At 32.5% G+C, this 25,424-nt stretch overlaps 1 protein-coding gene across 1 annotated transcript in view; it reads right to left on the reverse strand.

The window, feature by feature from the left end:
* Positions 1-2,562: 2,562 nt before the first annotated feature.
* Positions 2,563-25,424, reverse strand: part of LOC132544758 (paired mesoderm homeobox protein 2A-like) — a 37,682-nt gene continuing 14,820 nt past the window's right edge. Inside the window, exons 3-5 of the mRNA XM_060208408.1 lie at positions 7,060-7,262; positions 3,100-3,301; positions 2,563-2,747 (exon numbers count right to left, since the gene is read on the reverse strand). Coding sequence (XP_060064391.1) covers positions 2,563-2,747; positions 3,100-3,301; positions 7,060-7,262 — 590 coding nt within the window. The remainder of the gene's footprint in view (positions 2,748-3,099; positions 3,302-7,059; positions 7,263-25,424) is intronic.

The raw sequence follows: 25,424 nt of genomic DNA on the forward strand, positions 1-25,424 counted from the left end.
TCAAAATGAACTATGAAATATTCATACTAGGAAATTAGTCCCCGCGTGCAAATTGTTATTATATAACCAATGCAATCAGAAGTTTTAAAAGTCGTCATTTCATCTATTTAGACGTTCGGAATATCTTAAATCGTGTTCATGATTTAGAAAGAACTTGTCGACATATACAAGTTAGCTATGAACAAAAGGAAAGAATATTTCTATCGATTCTACGCAAACCAATGATCCCTTATATCAAGAAATACACAATATTTAGCACCATAGAATTAGAAAAAATGAAATAATTTGTTACTGAAATGACAATCTGGGGAAAATTGTTAATAAAGATGATAATAGGTCTCATTAAGTGTGTCACGTTAACCAATAATTAAAATAGAGACATTCAAGTAACAATGTTTGTCCCCTATCTGATGTCATTTGTTATTTCAAATTTTCTAAGGTGTTGTATATATGATCTAAATATATATATGACGTAATTGTCAAACGGTTATTATCTGTTAGCATTGATAGCTTTTGTCGCAATAACAGTTCTCAGCTAATGGTCCGTCTTTTCGACTGTGCGACATTATTTTTTTATATGATGAGTTTGAAATAAGCATGTCGTGATATAGTACTAAAATCAGATGGAAGGTTTCTGGTATTGGACTGTTTCGTGAAGAAGCCAGCCCTGTTGTTGTCTAATCAGTTAATGGACATTCGATATTCAGTGAAATCTGTGGTTCTGTTGCTCTAAATGAATCTTATAATAGTTTATTGTTACATGGGAATAGTTATCTTAACAAGGTTGACGCATAAACATGTAATTAGTGTCATTATCCAGGGTAGTGCAAAATTAATTCTGCACATAATCCAGTTTAAAAACGGAGACATATCTTTATACAAAAAATAATACGGTGTGAAATAAAAAGTCACATAAATTAATACTGTTTTCAAATATAATACTGTAAGGTTGTAATGCTGATATTTACATAATGCTTCGATATTGACGTAAATATCTCCGATTCTTGGCACAATAGTAGATATTAAACTTCAGTAAACAACTAGAAGCAATTAGTGATAAATAATACTGTTTATAATGTAAATCAGATGTCAATAATATACATACAATTTTTCCAACATAAGTATAAAATAAATCAATTACAATTTCAATTACAAATACGTATGAACAACTAAATTACAAAATGAAATATAAAATCGGGAGAAGTATCATCTACAGACAAATTATGAAAATGACATGTGATGTACATACGTCATATCTATTTCAACCAATCAAGCCTATTATATTCTATGTCGAGAATATCCGTGATTCTAGATATTCAAGAAGGCCTTTTCACTCTAAATAAACCAGCAAATAGTTCATTTGTTCGTTTGAAGTATCAAGATCATAAGTGTGTATAACTTAATATTCTCTATTCTTTACTGGCTGATGATATTCCAAATTTGTCATCGTTTCTTTGATTGCTTTGCTTATGAAATTTATCTTCAACAAAGTATTTTTGGTGATATTAATTGGTTTTACATCGTCCGAATTCCAGTCTGTCTGTATAATGAATTTGTGCATCATTAGTTACTCTCAAACCGTTTTGAGATTCCATATTTTATGAGACTACTAATGATTAAATTCAGTTATTACTTGGGTTATGTCTTTGTATAAAGATATAGATATTTGTTGAAGCTGCTCTCCATGTTTATTGTGCATGTGACAACTTTCAATATTCTGTATATTTAAAATCGAAATAATGTGAAAATACACAGTAAGTAAAATTACGTTGTGCAATAAGGTGTTACTGACTCGATAAGATTGTTTTCCTTTGCTAGATGACATTGAGAGACATGAGTAAATCTCACAGCAGGGAAATACAAAACTTGGTCCCTTTAATGAAAACATCAAATTACGACTCTGCGAACCCGTAACATTACGAATAGGAACATGCCATTATCTATATGATCAAATATTACACAGAACGACCCAATAAGGTCAAGTGGAAAATATAATCGGTGAAATATCTAGTTTGATATTTGTATTCACGGCGTGATTATGGTTTTTGGTATCATTCGATGCATTATCAAGCTATGAACAACTTTTCATGTAGGCAATGTGTGTGAGATATACGCACATACATACCATAACATCTAACTCTTCTTCGGGATAGACGTAAGAGAAATAATGTTCCTGATTAATTAGGATTATGAAATGTCTTCATTCTTCATCTAATCTATACCAGATTGGTCTCACACAGGGATCAAACACGTTTCAAATTAAAGAAAATGTTTCATGACAACACCACGATATTGTGATAGATCAATGGGTCTACAGTCCTACACTTGGGTTGTCCAGACCAGTGAGATTTTATAGGGACACGTTTTCACTTTATCCAGTGTTAGTGTTTTCCCTTCTGTAAGGGAGAATTTCTCTTATCGTTATTCACTGGTTAGGATATGCTAGAAATCAGCATCCAGGTCCCAAACTGATAGAATCCATTTGATATTTATAACGTCCATCAGTCTATCAATCTCACGTTGCCCTTCCATTATCAATATGAATCAATGAACAACATTGACTCAAAATATTCCGCCAGCCAATGAAACACTTTTGTCTAAGGATGGTGACGTTTGGTAATCAGCACTGCGATTTGTCAGCACACTGGAGTAGGGTCCCGGAAGGGATGGATTACTGGCCATTCCCGATGTGCCTTTCCCTACAGTAATTCCACTTGTCCATTTTGAGGTCTCGTTTTGACTTTTGTCTGAAGTAAAATTATGTGAAATATATTATATTTCTTAAAAGATAGGAATAGTGTATATATAAGAATGCATCGTTAAAAGACCTAGTTAGATGATAAATATAAATCAGCCCAAAAACTGTTTTGTTTACAGATTATTCAAGTATACCCTTAGTAACATGCAGTTGATTGTGGTTTAAGTTTAGTAATGCATGACATATATCCTGAACAGAGAATGAAAATAATATATCGTACAATGTTTGCTGAAAGGACTTTCCCATGGTACTGATGATCGAGTCAGATTTTCTTTTAGTATAATTTATGAGTGAAAGCGTAAAACCTCATCATCAATATAGTAGTAAGTTATGTCCCTTACTTGAGCTCTCCTCGGATTGTTTCTGCTTGTCTTTGGAGCTGTTGGAAGAGGTGTTGTTGTTGTTTGTTGTGCTGGAGTTGTTGTTGTTGCTGCTTGTATTACCCGGCTCTTGCTTCACAGTTGTCGGTTGTTGTTGCTGTTGTTGCTGTTGCTTTGCCCTCTCAACCTTGCGAAACTTAGCTCTTCGGTTTTGGAACCATACCTGAACAACATAAAAGAATTATTTTCATTTGCAAGGAACTGTTATAAAATACTACCGAGGAGTGATAAAAACCGTTAATAGAAATCGAAATAGAAGAATATAGAGCAAAATATAACCATTTGTGTTTTACTCTTATAGATTTAAGCAAACTGTCAGTTGGTGACTTTACCGTCAGAGGTGGAATTTCTTAATTAAACATGACAATGCAAAACATCCATGGTTCGAAGATTAACAAAAACTTTGATATGGTAATTGTTTTATGACACTTGGTACCTTTAAAACTGTCAAAGCTATGATGTAATACGATATTAAAACTTCAAAAATCTAGAAATATTGTTTACATTGGATATAGTGTTTACCAAAAGAGGAGACAACTTAAGTTGAATATTAAAAATGTTTATATCAAAACTTTGATTGATGCTCCTATACTATAAATATGAAATGGTGTTTTCTTACGTGTGGTCTAGAAATGGGTGTTCGATGTCCTGAGTTTATGAATAACGCTTTTGTGTTTATTTATTATGAATATATCAATGATATTTATGACATGTAATATTGTATTAATATTTCAACGACTGTAATCACACTTTCACTTATGGTTATCAAATTTGACATGAAATTGCTTAAATAATACTTTGATAATCATGCTTGGTTATCATTCCTGTATCAATCTGAGGAGGTTAGCCTTGAAAAATAGATTTACAATACCATACAATTTTATACAATTATCTTCAGTTAAAAGAAGTAAGATTTGAAAATCACTTTCCACCTGTTTGCATTTACCCAGTGGGATGGATATGAAATTGGAAGGTACATATAAATGTCAATGCAATTGATTTAAATCAAGAATTATGTATTTATAGTGTCTTTATTTTTCTCACAATATAACACTCACAGTATATGATTGATTGTTTAATGTGTTCAGTTATCTCATCTCTAATTGAGGCATTTCTGATATTTAATAGCACCGAATCACATGTCGTTGTTAATTTGTATGTACATACATGCCGTTGCTAATTTGTTTGTACATACATATCGTTTTTAATTTGTATATACATACATGTCGTTTTTAATTTATATGTACATACATGTCGTTGTTTATTTCCTACTTTAACGTGGCCCAGAAAGAACCAGTACATATTTACATAGGTAAGTTTACTTTTATGGAGAAAGACTTTCCTACAACAAATTGAAGAAGGTGTAGACACTATCGTGATAGGGCGTGTACGTATTATAGATCTTTTATCAGATTACATTTACAGTGACATATATTACACGGACTTGCTACTGTATTTCAGGAAGAAACATGTACAATATTCATTTGATTTTCACCACGTATCATTTTATTTCATACTACACGTTTAAAGACCCACGTTTTGTAAAATTATCGACTATATAAAAGTGGTCATTTCACTAGATTTAGAACAACTAATAAAGAGTACGTTCATACCGTGTTGTGGTCCAAATAACTTGATTGCCCGATAAAACGAGAGAAAACATAAATTACCTTCATTAATGTTATACCTTTAACAGACATAATGATAATATTAAAAATACACAATATAATAAAGCAGGTTACTACTGGAAAATCAACAGACGCTAACGACGAGATGTCTACATATACATACTCTTAATTATTGAGGAAAGTAATTAAATTCAAAGGATCCAAGATGTTGAAAGATAATTGTCGCTGAGATCAAAAGCATACGAAGTGATGTCATCATTAGCCCATCTTTTTCTTGATTTATCGATAGCTCAAGCGATCTCAGGTAGACAAGGATCTGGTAATACATCGTCTAGTTGAAAATATCAATAGAAGTTCAGAGGATTTAAACTAAATAAATATTCTAAAGCAATTGAACGGGTGTTGCACATCCGTTCTGGGAAAGGAGTTACAACAATTGTTTGTCAGTTACCTACAGGAGGCTAGATGTAAGCGTTAGATCTATAAATGGTCTTTCTAACTGTTAAATGTTTCGTTATGATGTAGATAACAGTCTAGAGGTATTGATGCAATAGCGATTTCAAACAATCTTTTGGAAAAAATACAGTATACATGTAATGTTTATATAAAAGAAGGACTCTTGGATCTGCGAAGCGTATTTCCAGGTATTAGTTTTCAGCCAGTTATGTTGTTAAATCTACTATCTTTCTTCTATTTTTTAGAAAATTTGTCGTAATTTTCTGTACCATCCAACCCTAATGTATAGATAATGGCTAGGACGATTGACTCCATGGAAATTGGCCAGACATTCAAATCTTTTCAGATACGCCAAATTTCCCGTGTTCCTGTTTGATTTTATATGTTAAAATTTTAAATCTAAATTTAAATGATTAGAAATTAGCGAAGGAGAAAATTCACGCGATCCCACGACATTTACCTCTTGAATGGCTATGGAAATGTTAAGTCATCTACGTTAAGGATGTGTATAGAATGCGGTAGACCGATGCTAAGTGTCAATGTTTCCGTAATATAAATTATTTATCGTACTAAGTATTAAATTCTGAAAGTAGATATCAAAATATTAAACTGTTGTATTTGATGATAAACAATTTCAATATACATATGATCGCATATAATACATTTGTTAATACATTGGGATAAATGTTAATATCTGATTGGTTTTCTGCGTTGAATTTTAGAAATATATATTGTATACAAAACATCAATATATTGTGCACATCAGATTAAATCTATGTCGTAAAGCCTATATGAAAACCATCATTTTAAATTGAAATGGCTAAAAGAGGTCAAATTATTGCTCAGATAAAAGGCAATAAGACCAGCTGTTTCTGAAGAATGGTAGGTGCGTTCTGATTTAGACCAATTAATTCCGATTTCTCAATATCTAGATTTTGTACAAAAGACAAACAAGTTCAAAGTGTTTTTTAATACAAATTTACAAAAGATACAGTAGCGTCAAATAATAAAGTAAACTGCATACGGTTTCATCTTTCTAGGACTCAATAACTGATGCTAAAGGCCTAAATGTTCAACCTTGAGAGAGGAAAGCCAAAGTGATCGTTAAAATATCAAAATCTAGGTTGGGAGGTGTTATAGCCCTATTGTAATTCATCAAAAAACCTGGTATTTATTTTGAAAACCTGTTTCCTTGTCACCTTGATTTTGTAACAGAGATATTTTTATAAGCAAGAATTCTATATCTGTATACATAGGTACAATGCATTTAAAAATATCCTTTTATGCAGTTATAACATGCAGCATTAGGAATATTTTTCATTGTTTCCTAAATGTACAACAGAAGAGTATAATATAGGCATAAGAAACTGAAAATAACTACGCATTATAACATTAACATGTTAAATTAAATCTAGATTTATCGATAGACTATTATAAGACTCGATCATGTTTTCTTCAGAACATCTCTTTTTCGGTAAAGATGTTATATAGAATTTTAACCTTTTTAATTAAGTGTATTTTGATTAAGAGTTTAAAGATTCAAATGCATCAATTTTCATGTAAGAAATTAATTCATACCCCCTTCATTCCAGTTTATTTGTATATGTTGTATGATTAGGATATTCATAATTGCTGTTATACATCACTTGACATATGGTATCACAAAACTATCATGCAATATGTAGGAATCAAGCTTAATCTCATTGAAGCCAAGCCATGTTTATATATAAAGGACGTGAAATCGTATCCAAAAATATTTGCCGAACTGTGGAGAATCCAATAAAATATAAAGATGTTGAAATTTACGAGTTTGTCAATGACAACAGAAGGCATTTACCTGTACTCGTGCTTCTGTTAAATCCGTTTTCATCGCTATTTCCTCACGGGTATAGATATCTGGGTAATGTGTCTCTGCGAAGGCTCTTTCTAGTTCTTTGAGTTGTGCGCTGGTGAACGTGGTTCGTATCCGTCGCTGCTTACGTTTTTCAGGACTTAAACCGTTTTCATGGTGGCCATGTTGGTACATCTTATACGACAAACCTGAAAGATTAAACAAATCCGTTGAAATATGAAGAAGAGAAAAAAATTTATGTTAGTACTTAAACAATTGCAAGAAAATGTTGATCTATTTTTATATATATCATCTATTTGTTTATTTATTCATTTTTGTATTTGTTTGATTTATCAACACTAACAAAATATTTTCTGTTCCATGTGATTGAGAAATTTTGTCATACAATTCTAAATGTTTATAAAATTTTGTTTCTGGAGTGAATTTTATACATGGTTTTATTACTGTTATTTTTATAACATCCCTTTAATGTGTTCATTCATTAATTAATTCCGACTCATTTCAACAATATCTAGTATTTATATTTGTCATAAAACTGCATATAATTATCTTATCCGGAAAGCAACGTTCGTGTTTAATAGCCGTAGGACCGAACATCTTATTTATTCTGAGGTATGTTTTAATCAAAATATTTTATAGATTAATGCATAATTTTGAGCGTTTAATGTGCTTTTTGATCACGTTAATTATGACGTCATGTAAACTGCTGTGAAATCAGCACAAGTACCTGCAGTGCACTAAGTTGCGACAAGCCCATTTACAACTCTTCTACATTAAATTAAGACTTTTTCTGTAGATAAATTTGCCCTTTTCCTTACAAAAGACTGTCTCTGTTTTCGTTTTGTTTCAAGTACACACTTCTATAAACACAAAGATTAGATAAAGGGTATGTATATCTAGCAATTTCCTAGAAACCACGAAACCCTTAATTACAGTTCACTGCGAAGTGTTTATTGCCGTCATAAATTACATGCACCAAGCTAAACAGTTTTTTTTTAGAGTTTTAATCTTTGTTCTTCTTCTAAGATATAAACAAGAAAAATAGTTATGTTGTTTTAATTTTGTTACAAAAAGATTTGTTTTTAATGTATATCTACACAACCCGCGGCCATACATGATAGAGAGGGTTAAACTCGTTATACCCTTTCCTACCTATATGAGTTTTTTTAATTGTACATATAATCGAAATGTAGCGATCTTTATTTATGCTTCCCGATTTGTATCTTCTGTAGACGTGGTCTTTTTAATGAAATTTTTGCTTCGACAAACAATGATTCAACACAGATTTGGTTCCTTAGAATTCTATATATCACAAGCGCCAATAAGACCAAGATGAAGCTTGCCAAAAAATACCACAGTCATGATGTGGGATATAAAAGATATGCCATTCAAACAAAACTTACATAAATATAAGAAATCAATAATGTGCTTTTAACAAGTGATCTTTATTCGACTCCTACGCTGTAATGGTGGTCTGTTCTGAGTCATCCCAGTTTTCACTCTTTTGTCTACGCTTAGAAATTGGTCTGTTAGTCCTACATAAAGACAAATTAATTATTTATCTACAGCACTTTACATAGCCTTATCATAGGATGCAGCTCAGTGCGTGGCAGACACCATACTGCGCCTTCAAGCCCGTCATACACGGCCATTCTATGTCCGAACAAACAAAACAGACAAAGTCGTAAAAAACCACCAGCTCTAGGGATGTTTCTTCAAAGCATGGCTGAGTATTGTTTAAGCTTAACGCATAAAGCTCGACTATCACGACAGAAGAAACCAAGTATCATCGAAGTTATTGTTTTAGCAATTTTATTCCATGTCCAAAAACTATTTCAAGATATTTGACCAAACTCACAAACGCTGACAGAAGGTTTTGTAGCTATATTTATATAAATATATTCAAAAACAAATTGTTGTTTTATTTTATTTGAAGAAAGATACATAATATACAACGTGCCTTCGAATTTATGTCATCAGTGTGGCCATTCAGTGGCCGAGTCGCATAACAGTCAGAGCTATAAAACCGTCAGCATCGGAACCATCAGTTCTAGGCAAAGCTAGTCAGAGCAATGCGGAATATTGGTGCAGAGGGACAATCAGTGAAAATGTACTTAAATGCCTTCAAGAATCCTTCTGTTGAAAGCGATTTCATTTAGCTAGTCTTAATCAGTATCAGTCAAAATCAGTATTGAAATGAAATATTTATTCTGTGAACAATTCATTATTGTTTCCTTTTTTAATCTCTTTGTTCAGTAACACTATACAGTAGGTTTCTAAATTTTTATGATATTTAAATAAAATTTAGGCCATCAACATCACTGATGTATTCGAGAAAGATGAAACAGCTGTTTGATGCATTTTAATTCACTGAAGACTCTACTGTGTCTATTTTTCAATTTTTATTGAATTGTGCTATTCACCTGTGTGTCTTTAGTATAATATATTTCAACAGTAACGGACAGACAATATACGGAAAATTGTATACATAAAGAAACCAAAATTATTCCATCCACGTGCCATTATTAAATGATATCAGAAATTTGCTAAGTATACACAGACGTTTATCTTCTAACAACAGACATTTTTTCTGTAATATTTATCATTGACATGGTTGTCTTCTGTAGTGGGACATTCGAGGTTCTTAACAGTTTACTGTTACTAGAACCTTTGGTCTGAAAGAGACGATTATCTTAGCTGAGCATTCAGCACAGCCAGCTTGCCGGAGATATGGGCCATCGTCTGTCCACTATAAGCCTTATCTCTATTGAGTCTTCTCAAGCATTCCTATCGCTTGTTTGTACCCAGTAGTTGATAAGACAGAAGTCTAGAGCAATTGTCTTCATTACACTACAAATATAACCCACAATTCTCTAAACGGTGGTGACCTCCAACACACTTCTTATATCTTCTTTCATAAAAAAAATCCGGTTCCATGTCCAAAATCGATTTATAAAGGAAATCTACAAATGATTGCTTTCTTTTTTCAGTATTTGATTATCAACGGTCAACTGTTGAGTTCATCCCTTACATTGTATATATATTGATTGGTTTGTTATTTTTACTACAGAAACAAACCTTTCTTCAATATCCTGAAACCAAACATTATTAAATTGCTAAATCTGGAAAATGTATTGTTTGCGTAAATCATTAGGTTAAATTTACTAACAGGTCTTAATGTCAGTCTCTCTTTAACAGTAGAAACTGAAACGCAATATTGAACCTAGAAAGCCACAGTTGAGACACTGCCGAAGCTGTTATGCTGTTTTTCATATTGGTTTTGAAACTATTCACTAAAGGTCAGAAAGTGCACATCTCCTGTGCACGATATTAACTTTCCACGGATAAAAAGACAGTGTTTGAACCCTAACACGAAACTAGATAGGAAAACAAACTGCGAAGAAGGATGATATTTGTTTTATTTGTATCTTACATTGGAAGTAGGATTTATGAACCATTTTATGGTATTTTTTTATTATCAGGCTTCGAGCTAGTGTGTGTGAATTTCAACACAGAGAACACGTTGAGCCGTACATCTGAACGATGCCACGATCTCATCTCGCTACACAGCGTGTGTGTGACGCTTAGATCGAATAAAAGTGTGAAAACTGTTCCTACCCAAATGGACGAGACCAACAGTAGCTAACGAAATAATTAATAAGTAATGGGGATTGGCTGATATTCTCCCATCTCGACAGTAATGAACGGATAAATCCGTTTTATATGGCTTTATGTAAATATACACCACTATGCCGTTCATCAATAAGTGTTGATGTTATGATTAACTGTAAAGTCGATCTATGTTTCATTTCCGTCCAAGCTGCACAATCAATTACAGATGAATCGTGTTATGAGGAGAAGAGAATATATTGTCAGATTTAATAAGAAAACTGACGTTTCCAGCTTTTCAGTTTGAAATAATGTATTTTTAAAGTAATTATTTTTGTGTCATATTTCATCAAAACTGTATTATGTATTTTTATTTCAGGATATGAAAAATTAAAATGGAACTAATTTATTTGCAACTTCCATTTACACTAATTTTTATTCAATTAGAGTTTAAGATAATGTATTTCCAAAACAAAGCGTTTGTAATTATAATTCATGCATAAAATTTTAATGGAATTTTTTTATTCATTTTTCATTAGACTTTTTAGAATTGTTATTAATATTATTTTTACATACGTGTTATAAATTTCAAATATAGATAAAGTGGTTGTTTTACTTTTTACTTAATTTGTATTGTTACCTGATCAGTTTATAACAAAGAATGATTTTTTTTATAATTGGAAAAAAAAACACATTTCTAATAAAGAACACGGACTGATAATCAGACTCAAAGATCCGGAATGGCAACAATAATTACAGTATCCCTTCCCCATCTTCATGTCAGTCCATCGCCCAACCAAGATACATATATAGATGGCAACTATTCCCAAACGTTACCTCAGAACAACCAGAAACAATTCGCAATATTTGTTTATCGGCAGTTTCATCTAATAATTTCCAATATAGAGTCTGTTACTCTTTATTTGCAGTCTCCAAATTCGTGAAATAGAATGTGGGGGTCAACCTCAGGAAAATTAGACCTAGTAACAGAGGGCATGTGGCTTCCATCAAGGAAATTCTCTTAGCAAAGGGAGACAACTCGCATAGTCTCGGGGGAGGAATACAGAACAAAGTGATTAGGCTGGTTAATCATATTGCTTCTTCCTCTTGAGCAATAAAAGAGGTTAAGCGGCATTTCCGACGAAAGACAAATGCTTCCGCGCCTTAAACAAAAGAGAGAAATTGTTTAAATTTATCGCCGAGCATGATAGAAATTAAAGTAAGAAAATGAAACCTAATTACCAATGGCATAAGCGACCTAAAGACATGGTTTTCTACATGTTAAAATTAGTTTAATGCAAAAATAACCGAGGATTAATAGAATTAACCAGTGTATTTCTCTTTTTCGTTCTACGGTAGCAATCTCTTTGTCCTAATTGATGTGTTAAGGGTATCAGAATTTAACACAGGAATGTCAAATATATTTCTCTCAGCTCTCAAGTAGCTACTCTGCTCATTCTATGCATGCACAAACGATTTTAACCCTTATCTAATTTACAAACCGGTTTCTAAATTCATGACATCAATTTTAATTTTTCTACACTAAACGAAATTTCACAAACCAATCAACATCTTTCATGCAAATAAACAAGGGTGTGATAGATGTGCTTACTTTTAAATTTTATGTCAAAATTAGAGAAGTTTAGAATCGTTTTTACAAAATAGGTGTCAAATACAGTACGAATACACATTTCTTAAATACTTAATTGTCTTAATTCTAGTTAACAGCCAGGTCCGCATGTCAATGAGAAAGTACTCCGCACACGTAATAGACAATAAAATTGTCAACTCTCATACTTTTCAATGTGCTCACTACAATTGCTTTTTTGATACTGAATATTGGAGTACAGAATCTATTGGATGTTTATGCGAGGTAGCGTGCCTAGGAAAAGAGTGAGTTATATATAATACCCCCAAAAGCATTTTCTTTAGCAAATACAAACGATGCTGCTGACACCCAACTCGTTTCTAACAAAAACTCAACAATGGTAAGGACAAAAACAGTCAGGAGACATACCATGATATATCTCACTTTTCTTCACTTTTATTATTCTTGACAAACAACGCATTATCACTCGCATAAGATACACTGTTTCAGATCAGCAAATATTCAATCGGTTTTAAATGTAATTTTTAAAGTATTTTTCTTCCTTAATCATGATAATTTTTTATAAAGAGTTATGCCTCTTTTGTCAACACACAGCATGCTACAACATCATTTTATTTTTCAGTTTTTTAGTGACAAAAATAGAAAGAAAACCCAAGAGTGAAAAAATCGCTAAAAAATAAATCCACCATAACTTATAAATTGGTCAAATAAAATTTTCATGAGAAAATGGACTTCAGTGACAACAAAAATTGCGGAGAGATAATTGTTTCATTCAATGTATGGTAGCTAATCACTTATATTTGGTTATTCTCAAAAACAAAATTCCCTAAGGACCTTCATAGCAATCTATGAAATATACCTCTAATTACATAGATGGAACACCGAGAAAATTAGACAAAATACTGTATTCAAAAGTCAATCAACAAAAACGTATCTCATTACTTCGCTGCATATTTCCAAGATTGACCTAGTTTCTTAGACTGTAAAGAATTCTATCACATTTATACAACTTTCTAACGTCTTATATATAAACAAAAAATATTTTTATACCTTTAAAGGATAGCATATATAAAATTAAATACAAACTTTACAATAGTTAATGTTGATGTCTTAACTTACTGAATTAAATTAATGGTCATTTCTAAATTTATTTGATGAATTAAACTGACATTACTTTGCTTTTCCCTGTTCACTGTAGCAATCTCTTTATGGACAACTCTGAGACTACATTTTTATGCGTCTATTATGGTAATTCATGAGCAAGATTAATATTTCCTTTCTAATTTGTCCCCTACGAATCGCACTGTCTGGTCGACCAGCCTTTAATGAAACATGCCTCTTTTTATTGTTAGCCATAAGCCATCGAGTCATCTTTCACTACCTCCAGACCTCCTTATGCCGACAAAAAGGAATGACTTTACCAAAAAAAAAAAGTAGCGAAACCTTGCCCGCATGCCTTATAATACTAGCCCTCACGCGTTCTCGCTAGGTCCATATATCCCAAGTGATCCCCAGGAGGAAAGTCTACCACGGGAAATGTATGGAGATATGGCCTTTTGGTCTATAAGGTGTCTACCTCCTCATGAAAGCAGTTCATACAGAAAATATTAGCCCTCATCACAAGCTGAAGGCTACAATTTACTTCCCTGATGGACACATCGCCTTTTTACGGTGGACAGTTTTCCTCTTTGTTTCCACTGTATAACCATTTGTTTCATATGATGGTTTTTGTGTGTTGTGTCTACGAACATGCTAAATGCTACCCTCATTTTGACGTTATACTAACGAATAAGTCAAATGTACTACTTAAAGAACTCCCTAACCATTATTTAATTTTTATCCATCACATATGAGAAATAAAAAAACATATTTCTGTTGCTGTCATTGACCTAACCTTTGTTGTACCAAACAGCTTTGTATGTACCCATATCATATCACTTTCCAGATCACTTTAATGGCATAATATTCGTGAGAATGTCTTTTGACCATGGCATCTTTAGTGCAATATTGTTCTACAGTTGGTTTTTAAATCGTTTTTATCGACTTTGAAATGTCGCCCCTATCATTAAAAAGTATTGTTAAAAATATTTCCTGATCCAGGTATTTCTATTTATTGGTTCAATAAAAAAAACTAGTAAAATACTTTTTATTTTAAGTCAAATCCATTTTTCAACTCTCCACTTATCACTGGTGATGATAAAACTGATACTCGTTTTCTGTTGGAGGGCTTTTTCTATGAGTCTTTGTTTTGTCAGATATAGATATATGTATTTGTTGTATCGATTATTTGGTCTTAATCACATATCAATTTTAACGATGTCAACAACGTATCGAAATTCTCCTTAAATTGTTTAAGTCCATGATTAGATTGAAAAAAGATGTGTATGATGATAATGAACCTAGGTATGGAAAATAAAGAATGTACACGCTGGCTATAAAAGTGTTCTAAAAACAAAACTGCGAGATGTTACAGACTTGAATAAACACGATTTTGGCAGTTATGACTTTTTCGGTCCTAGTCGAAAATAATTACTCGTAATGGAATTTGAACGAAAAGATGTCATTTTCATTTGTGTGATTTTATCCGAGCAGTGTTCTGATTTCAGGGTTGGATTGATTGGTAGAGCTATGTAAGTTCAACAACTTCGATGTTTGGGTAATTTTTAAAATGGATAATGACAGTCACAGTTACTGCTTCAATCCATGCTAGTTTTGTATTCAAAATAATTAATGAAACAATTTTGTCATATCGTTATTGCTAATGTGCACACTTGTATCGAATAATCATGAATTATGAACGGACGTCGATATTTTAACACATTATCTGCTTTCATATCGTTTTGTCCGTAACAGAAGTGATTCTCCATCAGTAATTATTAAGGGGGGGAGGGGGGGGGGTGGGGGGGTGAAGGTGGGGAACATATGCGATCATTAGTCACACATTGCCAAGTTTAGGGAATCACAATCATATCGGTTCTAATGGAATAGTCTGTCTAGATGATTCTATCTGTTCCTTTTTTCACAAAAATATCTACCACAGAAAAAAAAACATACTTCGTTTCATGACTTCAGAGAAACAAACATCCTTTTTACATTAGGCATTTGGTAAAGATTTCAATGATCAAAACACATACTTCACAGTACTAAACATTGAAACTGAAACACTATATGAAATTTCCATTAGCGTATAAACATCGACATTTGCAGATTGAACCAATGCATATGTAAATAAGAGAATACATTCCCTTCTGTAATATCGATAAATCCAAATCTCTTACCATCAGTCCAATGGCAACATTAAAACCTATATTATCATTCTCATGCATGACACTCGTGTATAAATTTTGTGACCTCGACTGGTGTAGAAATCAGACTATTAGGATCTGTTTTAAAAGCTTTACCGTGTGTCAGCATTGTTTAGTGAAAATCACTGGGTTCCATCTTCAATATTTAATAATTTCTCGGATAGACAAACCCCGCCTTAAATGTAATCAAAGAGTGGGGTATGAAACTCGGCACAACATAAGCACTTACACGATAGGATGAGAGACACTTTTACCCTGACAACGGTGTGTTGTTACTGATATCAAAAAGCTTTTCTAGTTCAATTACTCCAACTTCACAAATGTCCGACAACGCTTTCGAAATAGTCTTCTCTACACCCCATATTCTGAGTTTTAATATCAGTCTTCTCCCTAGTGTAATCAAATATGAGTAATTTTCCGGATGGAAATCATTTCGAGAGACTGTCGCGTCCTTTGTAAAAATATATAAACGCTAGTTTTAAATAATTTTTCAGTCTCTTTATTATAGAAAATGTCGATATCACACTGCAAAGTCCCTTGACAGTTCTCGCTGTACTTAAATGGCGGAGCAGTAATCTGCGGGAGTATAACGAAAATCGAAATTCGCATATTGATATTACTTTTATATTCACATAATTTAATTGTAGGCTGGGCAGCCTCAGGGTGTCGCAGTACGAGTAATGGCCTTCCCGATTGCTCATCGCGCCGAGCTTGGGACTGACGATAGTGGAGATTCACCAGGAAGAAAATTAATCGGAAGGTTGAAAACAAGCAGGACAATGGCTTTTAAACTTTTTATTTAATAAAATTCCAATTAAGAAGGGAAAGCGAAGACGTTTAATTCATCACGGAGGAAATCAATGATATTTCAAGCTAATAGAATCGTGTTGTTTGTGTGGCTTGTATTGAAAACGAATCTTCTCGTGCTCGAGTGTTGTATTTGTCCAGATGAAGTCGGTACCGACGCCTGTTATTAGTATTTACTGAAAAGTGTTGAAAGGCAGTATCCGGGAAAACTCCAAAATCAATGTTTATCAAATTTGCTTCACTTTGAAGAAATGCTGGATCTAACCTGTCGATTTGCCCGAAGCAAACACAAGAGCATTTGTAACGGACAGAGAATAACCATCAATACTACTCCTCAACGTCCTTATTAATTTAATCCATTGTTAAACTCCTCTGTTTTATATCATTCCTCGTTGTGAGAATTTCTATGACTTTTTATTTCAAAACCGTGACAAAAAATAAACACATTTAATATAGCATGCAATTGATGTTTTGACTCAAAGAAGCGTTGATATGCTCCGTGTTGACAACTTTATTTCCAATTGTTACAGTCTTATTCATTTGGAATTCAATATTTGGCCTAATTTACGAAACATCACAGTCTCATGGGTAGGTAATGTGAAAATTAAAAACGAATGATTTATGAGTTTCGTCAACATATCATACACATTCGGATATTGCCCCTGGGCACGTGGATATGTAGTGTCTATATGTAACGTAGCATTTTACTTCACAGCATCAAGTATACGAAAATTCTATTGTACAATCAAAAACACCGTGCATGGTCAATAATATGGTTGACTGGGTTTTCTTTATGTATCAATCTCGTTAAGTCGATATAGGAAATTGATTACAATATTTATGTTACCAACCTCGTTTAGTCGATTTAGAAAATTAGCTACAATATTTATGTAGCCAACCTCATTAAGTCGATATAGAAAATTAGCTACAATATTTATGTAACCAACCTCAGTAAGTCGATATAGAAATTTAGCTACAATATTTATGTAACCAACCTCATTAAGTCGATATAGAAAATTAGCTACAATATTTATGTGTATTTACACACTTACTCATTATAAGAATTTTATTTTATTTTTTTTTTTTTACATTTTTACAAATACAGTAATTTCAATTAATTGATGCTAAGTGTTTGATACCAAGGTTTATTTCATTTAAATATTATTTAATGATAACAGAAAATTACCCTTGGTTTTATATCGGGGTGTTTTTCAACGTCTTTGATAAATATAAGTTGTCTGACCAAATCAATTTCCTTCTATAGAAGTTTTTTTCCGTTTATAGCAAATATTATCATAAAAAAATTACACAACAAATGAAATATTTTTGCTGAATTTATGCATCATTCAAAACTCAACAATGTCATGTATCACCATGGTAATGACGTGGTTTACTGTGGAACGACGTACGCCGTATTGCGTGTGACTAAAATCTGGACTACCTGACACAGAACGGTGAAGAAAACAAAATAATGTTCAATCCACACGAAGCTAGCGTCTGCCGGCTGCCAAAGAAACTAGGAAATCTGTCGGCAAGTTTGTCGAAAAAATCCCCAGACATATAACCTCTATATGCTTTGCGTGATAGAAGTGGGACGGGACCCGGATGACAAACAAAATATGTTAGCTTTAAATTAAGTTACAAATTGTTTTAATACTAGTACAACTGTTTCATATCTTCCAAATATATTTTTCATTTTTGAAGTAATTAAACAGATATACCAAAATTTTAATAATATGTATATTTTTTAAATATGATATTATTTTTTAATTATGGTTAAAGATATTTAAGCTTACCGCACTTAAACAAAGAGTGTTCGGGCAGTAGAGACATGTAGCGACGGTTTATGATCGGTATCAAAGCTGCTGTTTGATCCAACAGACACCCGCATGACATTTTCTTTAACGGGACAATTCCTGAGGGGAGAATCGAGGAGGACTCGGAAGCAGGGAAGAGACATTTCTCGGGGAGACAGACAAGAATGGATGGATGGAAATGTTTTCCCATCTAACAGTATGGAAAAAGGGCCCAATCTAGTCTAATTACTTATGAAATAAAATAGATTAGTTTCTTGTCTTTTTTAAAGTTTTAATTGGTAATATTCTTAGTGCTTTTGTCGGAATTCCTGACAGTTGAGTGCCAAATAATTCACTATTAGGCACTATCTCAAAGCTTCGATTTCCTTTAGTTAATTAAAACTGCTAGATTACTTCAAATCTTTTGATTGAGACTTAACATGAATCTGTCGTGGATGAATTAATGCTCGATTGAATAAATAATATTTGAGGTTTTTTTTAGGTGATGGTGCTGGGGATTGCTTGAATAAACCCATTTTCAAGAATAAAATCATATTTCTTTTTCTGTGTTTTTCATATCACATAATCTTATTACAATGATACTGAAAAATGATATTTTATATATACAGAACGTACAGAACAACATAACTGAAGACTTGGGAAACAACATGACAGGACCATTGATAACACAGGAGGGCAACTTTCATTGACACAGAGACAATGTATAAGAACATAACAAAATGAACCAGTGATAAATCAATGAAATGAAGGAAGAAGCAAAAAAATCTATATTCACACTTGTAATTCCGCGTCTCCTTGAGACATGAAGTAAATATCCAACAGATTCAGTGGAAGAGTTTTTACTTCATCTGAATAATAGTACTGAGTGGTGTATGTATTATAACGCTACGCTGTCAAAGTTGGATACCCAACCTCCGGTTCAAATTGAAGTGAAATTACAACGAACGATTGCTGGTTTGTATAACCAGTCAGGATATTGCTAACTCTTCCCTCAGACCTTGTACACATTTCCTATCATTTCCAATACACAACGTCTGTAATCCCTATGTATGCTATCATTTGGAAAATCAGGGCAAATTAGCCTATAGGACAATGAGATTAAATGCAGGCAAAATGCAATATTTTCTGACACAGGCAGGCAGCGAGGGTAAAATTATGTTCTCTTCCACAGAAATGTATTCTGAGAACAGCGGCAAAATATTTACATCTGTTTATTGTCAGAAGAACCCTGCCGCCGAGACTCCATCAATAGAGGCATTTTAGTAGGGTTGGAACGGACACGGGATTTATAGGGAAATGGTCGTTACGGTAGTTTCTGGTTCACTATAAGCGTCATCTACATGTTTCATGGTCTCTTTTACTCTCTTTGGCTACTACAACTGCTGGTGGTCACTATTCGTTCACATGGACAAATCTTCAACATGAATTTGACCAATTTCAATACCTCCAATTATGTTTTTGTTACAAAGGTTATCAAAGTGCTGGTTTCAAATTCCTCATCGTATTATTCTTTAACATTCACGTACATTTGAAAGGAGTTGAGGTGTTGTGTTATGTGAATGGTCACTATGCAATGAAGCGTGAAGTTACATTGTTAGTTTTGGAATGAAAACTCGCAATTATAAGAAATGACAGAAAGCACATATTGTCATCATACATTATGTCTTTCATATTCCAGTATTTGTTTTATTTATTTAGTATAAAAAATTAATGGTAAATCTACAACAAATGAATACCTATATTAATCATATGTATTTCATTAATTTTGTTTAATCATTTCGAATCATATTTAGATATATTCTAAATAATTCATTTAACAAACCGTGTTATTAATCCGTATGATTTTAATTAAAGATTTCAATGATGTTGTTAAAATATATCATCAACAATAATTTCGATTGACACTTCATAGTTTTCTGTGGCTTTAAATCATTCTTAAGGCTTGCTTTTATTCAAATACGTGAGCGGAAAAGCATTTACGCAATTTTATATTTCATCACATAAGAAACATCATATTAAGAATAAAATTGTAAAACATATAGGCAAAATAAAATTAATCATTTGAAAATTCAAACGAAATTATCTTTCCCCTACATTGTGAGTTGATATATAAATGCAATTCCAATCTTAACTTAAGATTTATTTTGCGGAACACATATGTTTTATATCCTGTTTAAAAGAAACATTAAATAAAAACAAAAACATTTAATGACTATTGTCTTTCTCTACAAAATTTCAATAACATTAGACAACATATGTATTCTCATTATGATATTTCAACAGCGTCAACATTGTGAAAGTAAATCCCTTTTTATCCGAATGCTAGCAATATTTTTCGAAGTTTCCAAATAAGCTCGATAAATATAGGCGAATTCTTAGGAAAACCAGTTAGTATTGTTATACATTTCCTGTTTGTTTGTACTACATTGAACATATGTAATGATAAATTGTTTCCGCAATCTACAATCACGTGTTGGGAAACTTTACTTAACACTTTGAAAATAGTGTAAATACCAACATTAGTTTTGATGGAACACATCTTTTCGTGAATAGCAATTTTTTATTTATTTACTTTTTTCTAATTTAGGATTTGTTAAGAAAAGCAAACAAGGTATTTCGCCAAATATTTTCTTCTGATGGAAATAGCTTTACAAGAAAAAACAAAACAAATACAATCTCATCCTCAGCGTGTATCAATAAAATAAAAACGCCGAGAGAAAAGGGCGTCCAGCTACTTCTATATGATGAAGTTGTTGAGGACGGCATGGCATTCTGTTTGCACCTAAGGCACACAAGGTGAAAGAAAGGGAATAAAGCGATGGCTAGAATGTGTGAAATCAATCTCTCGCTTGAAGGCATTGACAAAAAAACCCGAACAGTGTTTGTCCATCTGGGTACATCGAAAGGCTTCCACAAATACCGGTCATTGTGAGACAAATATCAGCAGGTATTGTTCGGCTCAATCCCAATAGGCTAGCTCATATCCCGGAAGCAATATCTAACCAAGATACGTACGTTAATGTATGATGTGTTAGAATACATTTTAAATATATCAAACGTATTTTGATTGTTTTATTATAACCTTTCAATTACTTATGCAAGTGTATATCTAGCTCTATCGTGTTTGTTTAAATAAGAAAGTGTTTATAATAACCGGCACTTGGTAAACACGGCAAATTAATTTACATGTACTTCATAGTAGATTATCCACGTCATAAAAAGGATATTATCGGAAAAGAGTATAAATTTGATCAAATTTATCTGAATCATCAGAAGGGTTTGATGGCAAATCAGGTAAAGCGGTAGACAGTTTGAATTGTATGATAAAGTTAAACTTCCATGTTGTTTTGGCAGAACTTGGAATACCAGTCATGAAGCAGAAAATTACATTTTGTGTATTGACCATGATTTGTCTTTTCAAATTATGGCATATTTGAAATATTTAGTTGTAATATATCAATATCAACTTTTGTTAAACATCCGTTTTTAAGATGTTTATGGATTCATTCTATCTTCGTTCGTTTAAAAGGTACATCAATGACTGTTTTTAAAACAAAGCGACTGAAGAATAAACAGTCAGGTTGTTGCAAAGATAAAGATAATTAGCTTAGATTATATTTATCTCAATTTGTTGACTGCTTTAACTCTAAAAAAAGAGCTTGTTTATCATTGATTTACATTAACGAGTTAATTAGATATTTTAATCAATTTTCTAAGAACAGTTGTTTTTTATTTTCTGACAGGCTTGCTTTCTTAGATTTTCTTCCATTCCCTCAATAAATTCACCCTGTTTTGACCCAATACATAAAAGTACTTCAATTGAATTTTTTGAGACATTAAAAGCTTTAGAAAATTAATTACAAGAAATGAGATCGGAACAAAAAAGGCCAATTAGGCTGAGAAAATAAGCCACATGGTCCTTCGTGTTATAATTTCTTTGAGAATCTACCGTCCCGCCAACCATTGTGTCACATGAGTACCAATAAATCGAAAATTAATATGTATCCGTTACTTTAGATTGACTGCCAGAAGCTATCAAATTAATTAGGGTAATTTTCCGAGTAATTACAACGTTATGTCACCTTTAAGTCAATTCATTACAAAATTCCACATCCTGTATCCATTGCACTGAACGAATCGCGCTCAATAGAAGAAAGCAGCGAAAGGAGAACTAGTGTAGCATAAATCAGCATTGTTATCTTCACACAAAAAAAATCTTAAACTATAATACAAAATTTATTTTCATTTTTCCTTTAAACTCTTTTGGCAGCTTCTTTTGGTTATGCGTTTAATTTCAGTTGATAACTAAGGGAATTCCGGCGATTTGATGAAAATCTTGGTCCAATGGTCTGCTTTGGAATTATCTGATATTAAGCTGACATAGTTATTGGTAAAGAAAACCTGTGTTGTCCCCGCCATCAAGTGATTAGGTAACTCTGTAAATATATCCGCAGCGCCAGTTTCAGGTTAAGCAGTTTTTTTCATCAGATTACAGTCAATTATTTGTAGACAAAAAACAAAAGGAGATAAAAACAAGGGAAAAGGGGTAGGTAATCAGCGCATTATGATCAGTAATGAGCAAAGATACCACTTGTAGTCTAAATGTGTTCCGCAATGGTATATATATATATATATACATACATATACCTGGTGAACGGAAGTATCTGCGCTAGATTAAAAGCGCATTTACTTACATAATAGTTAGGTGTATTGGATACAGGTGTGGTTCTCCAAGACATGAGACACTGTCCCCAATTGGAAGCAAAAAAAGAGTTGAAATTATCTCAGTTATTTTGTAGAAAGAGTATTAAATGTAAGAAAAAAACACTTAACTTGCTCGTCGATGATTACGTTTTCTAGACGAGATATAGTTATTCTAGTTAGAGAAAACAAAGATTACTTTTTTAATTAGATTTCAACTGAGATGTAAACTCGCATTTATCTTTATTTTCTCTTAAAGTTAAAGTTACTGTATACTTCTTTTTTCATATCAATAAAATTGATTTAGTGATTTTAATTGTTTTCCCTCTGTTTTTGGCCTCATTCTAAGTATCACAACAAATGCTATTTATGCTGCTAAAAACACTTCACAGGAAAGAGTTTTTTCTACGTCGGGTTATTTATAGACATTGAGTGATAGGAAGGATTTTAAATTAACTTACTGCTGACATTATTTGAATGGTGTAACTTTATAGACTCTCATAATAATTAAACGTTAGCGTCACGTCTAATTAAATGTATAATTCTGACATATTTATTTGATAAATAAAAAATGTTTATACCTAAGGCATAACTACAGTTTAATCTGCGAACAGCTTTTTGTAATGTGTTTTATATGATGCAGTATCACTATGCCGAAGAAATACACTAGATCGTGCTAATAAACCACCTCCCCAGACGGTGACATCAGATATATGAAAAACACCAAGTTTCTCGAAAATTCCTATCCATTCTATTTAAATAAAAATTTAAAAATCATTCCTCAAACAGAAATTCATTAACGTCGCCGACATACGTATTGCATTTAATAAAAGGTTTGAACTTAAAACAAAGGTATATTTAGCTTTTCTTTAATGGTAGTCTATGAGTCGATGCAGTGAAGCAAATTCGGTATAGGGTTAACAAATAAAGAAAAATAACATACTCAAATTTACAAATGGTCCCCTAACCCGTATTTTAGACCCAGGATATTTTTTTTAATTTTAATTACATAATTTAGAATTTTGTATCAAGGAACGTTCTGTTATAATGTTCAAATGTAAATTAATGATATGATAATACTGTATATTTTTTCAATAAATTTGTTTAGAAAGTTCGGACGAATAAACAAATCGTAAAGAGTGTCTTTCAAACGAGTAATCATCTATTGTTTATGGCGAAGACAATTCATTTGCTATCGTTCCTGTACTTAATTACGAATCAAATAAGGATGTTAGAAATCTAAACTTAACCAGATAGTATTATATACAAAAAATAATAATTGATATCTTCGAACAAAAACACAATTCCTTTTGTTTAGTGACAAAATGAATCAAATTTTTTCTAAATGTTACAAAAATTAATTTCTGAAGAAAAGAACAATATGTCTTAATAAATATATATAACGTTTTCTTAACAACTTAAATCAGTTATGCATTAACTGCATGTAAAAAATATTGTAATTTTATCAATATTCGTTTTCCGGGAAAATTTACACATCAGTTAGATATATCTTATCAACGTGTATTGAAAGATTGAAAGCTGAAAAATCCATAAAAGACAACATACGATCAAGTACATTAGGTATAATGAAGAAACATATAATTTATTATTTGATTTATTATATACATTAGTCAGTTTGTCTTTCATCAAAGACTCATAGACAAAGAAATCGAGAGATATCTACCGGACGGCCACTGAAGAGAATATAATTGTTCATCTGGGGAGTCTGAATTTACGTCAGATCAGTTACAAGGAATTTGTGCATGACTGACCATGAAAGCTGCATCTATCGCTATGAAAATATTTACAATTCTAAAGGAAGGCCTGTCGTGCATAACAAAGAGCAAATGGTGTGGATACGGCGTGTTTGTGATGAGTATTGTATTACTAGAACATTGACCTAACGGAGCATCGTCTCCTACTCAACCTTTGTCCCCAACAAGGAGCTCATCGTTGAGATTTTACACCTGAACAACGCCTACTTAAATTGTACAATGGTGCTGTCAATCTTTCTTACGGAGTGGATTGAAATCGAAAAGAACGGACAAATATGAAGTGATTGAGCTTGAAAAGCTCTTATCACTTTGAGGACCTTCGTCAAACGAAGGCGGGTGTTGTCTGTAATACAACAGGAATGTAACACTTTTCCTTATTTATGAATACCTAATGGTGTGAAAACTTTATCAATTACCTCACAAAAAGCAACCAGTCCAAACGGTTTTGTTAACGAGAGTATCATTGGCTGGGAAAAAGCACGCGTCTATAGAAGCGCGTGTGTGGATCTTTCAGCGCGTGTCGCTTCAGTGATGCGTAGTAGTAGTCTCGGACAAATTGCGACAAAATAGCTACCCACTCAGCTAATCGAAAGTTTAATATGAACCCTGCGCAGACTCAATGTATTGCCATGTCCATGACGTTTTCATTTGAGCCATAACTACAGGCAGACTTTGATTAATCTTGGTTAGTTGATCCACTGAAAAAGGCAAACTATATCGATATATT

Source organism: Ylistrum balloti, unplaced genomic scaffold (assembly GCF_031769215.1).
Source record: "Ylistrum balloti isolate Yb309-2 unplaced genomic scaffold, AGI_CSIRO_Ybal_v1 Utg369808, whole genome shotgun sequence".
Classification (NCBI taxonomy): Eukaryota; Metazoa; Mollusca; class Bivalvia; order Pectinida; family Pectinidae; genus Ylistrum; species Ylistrum balloti.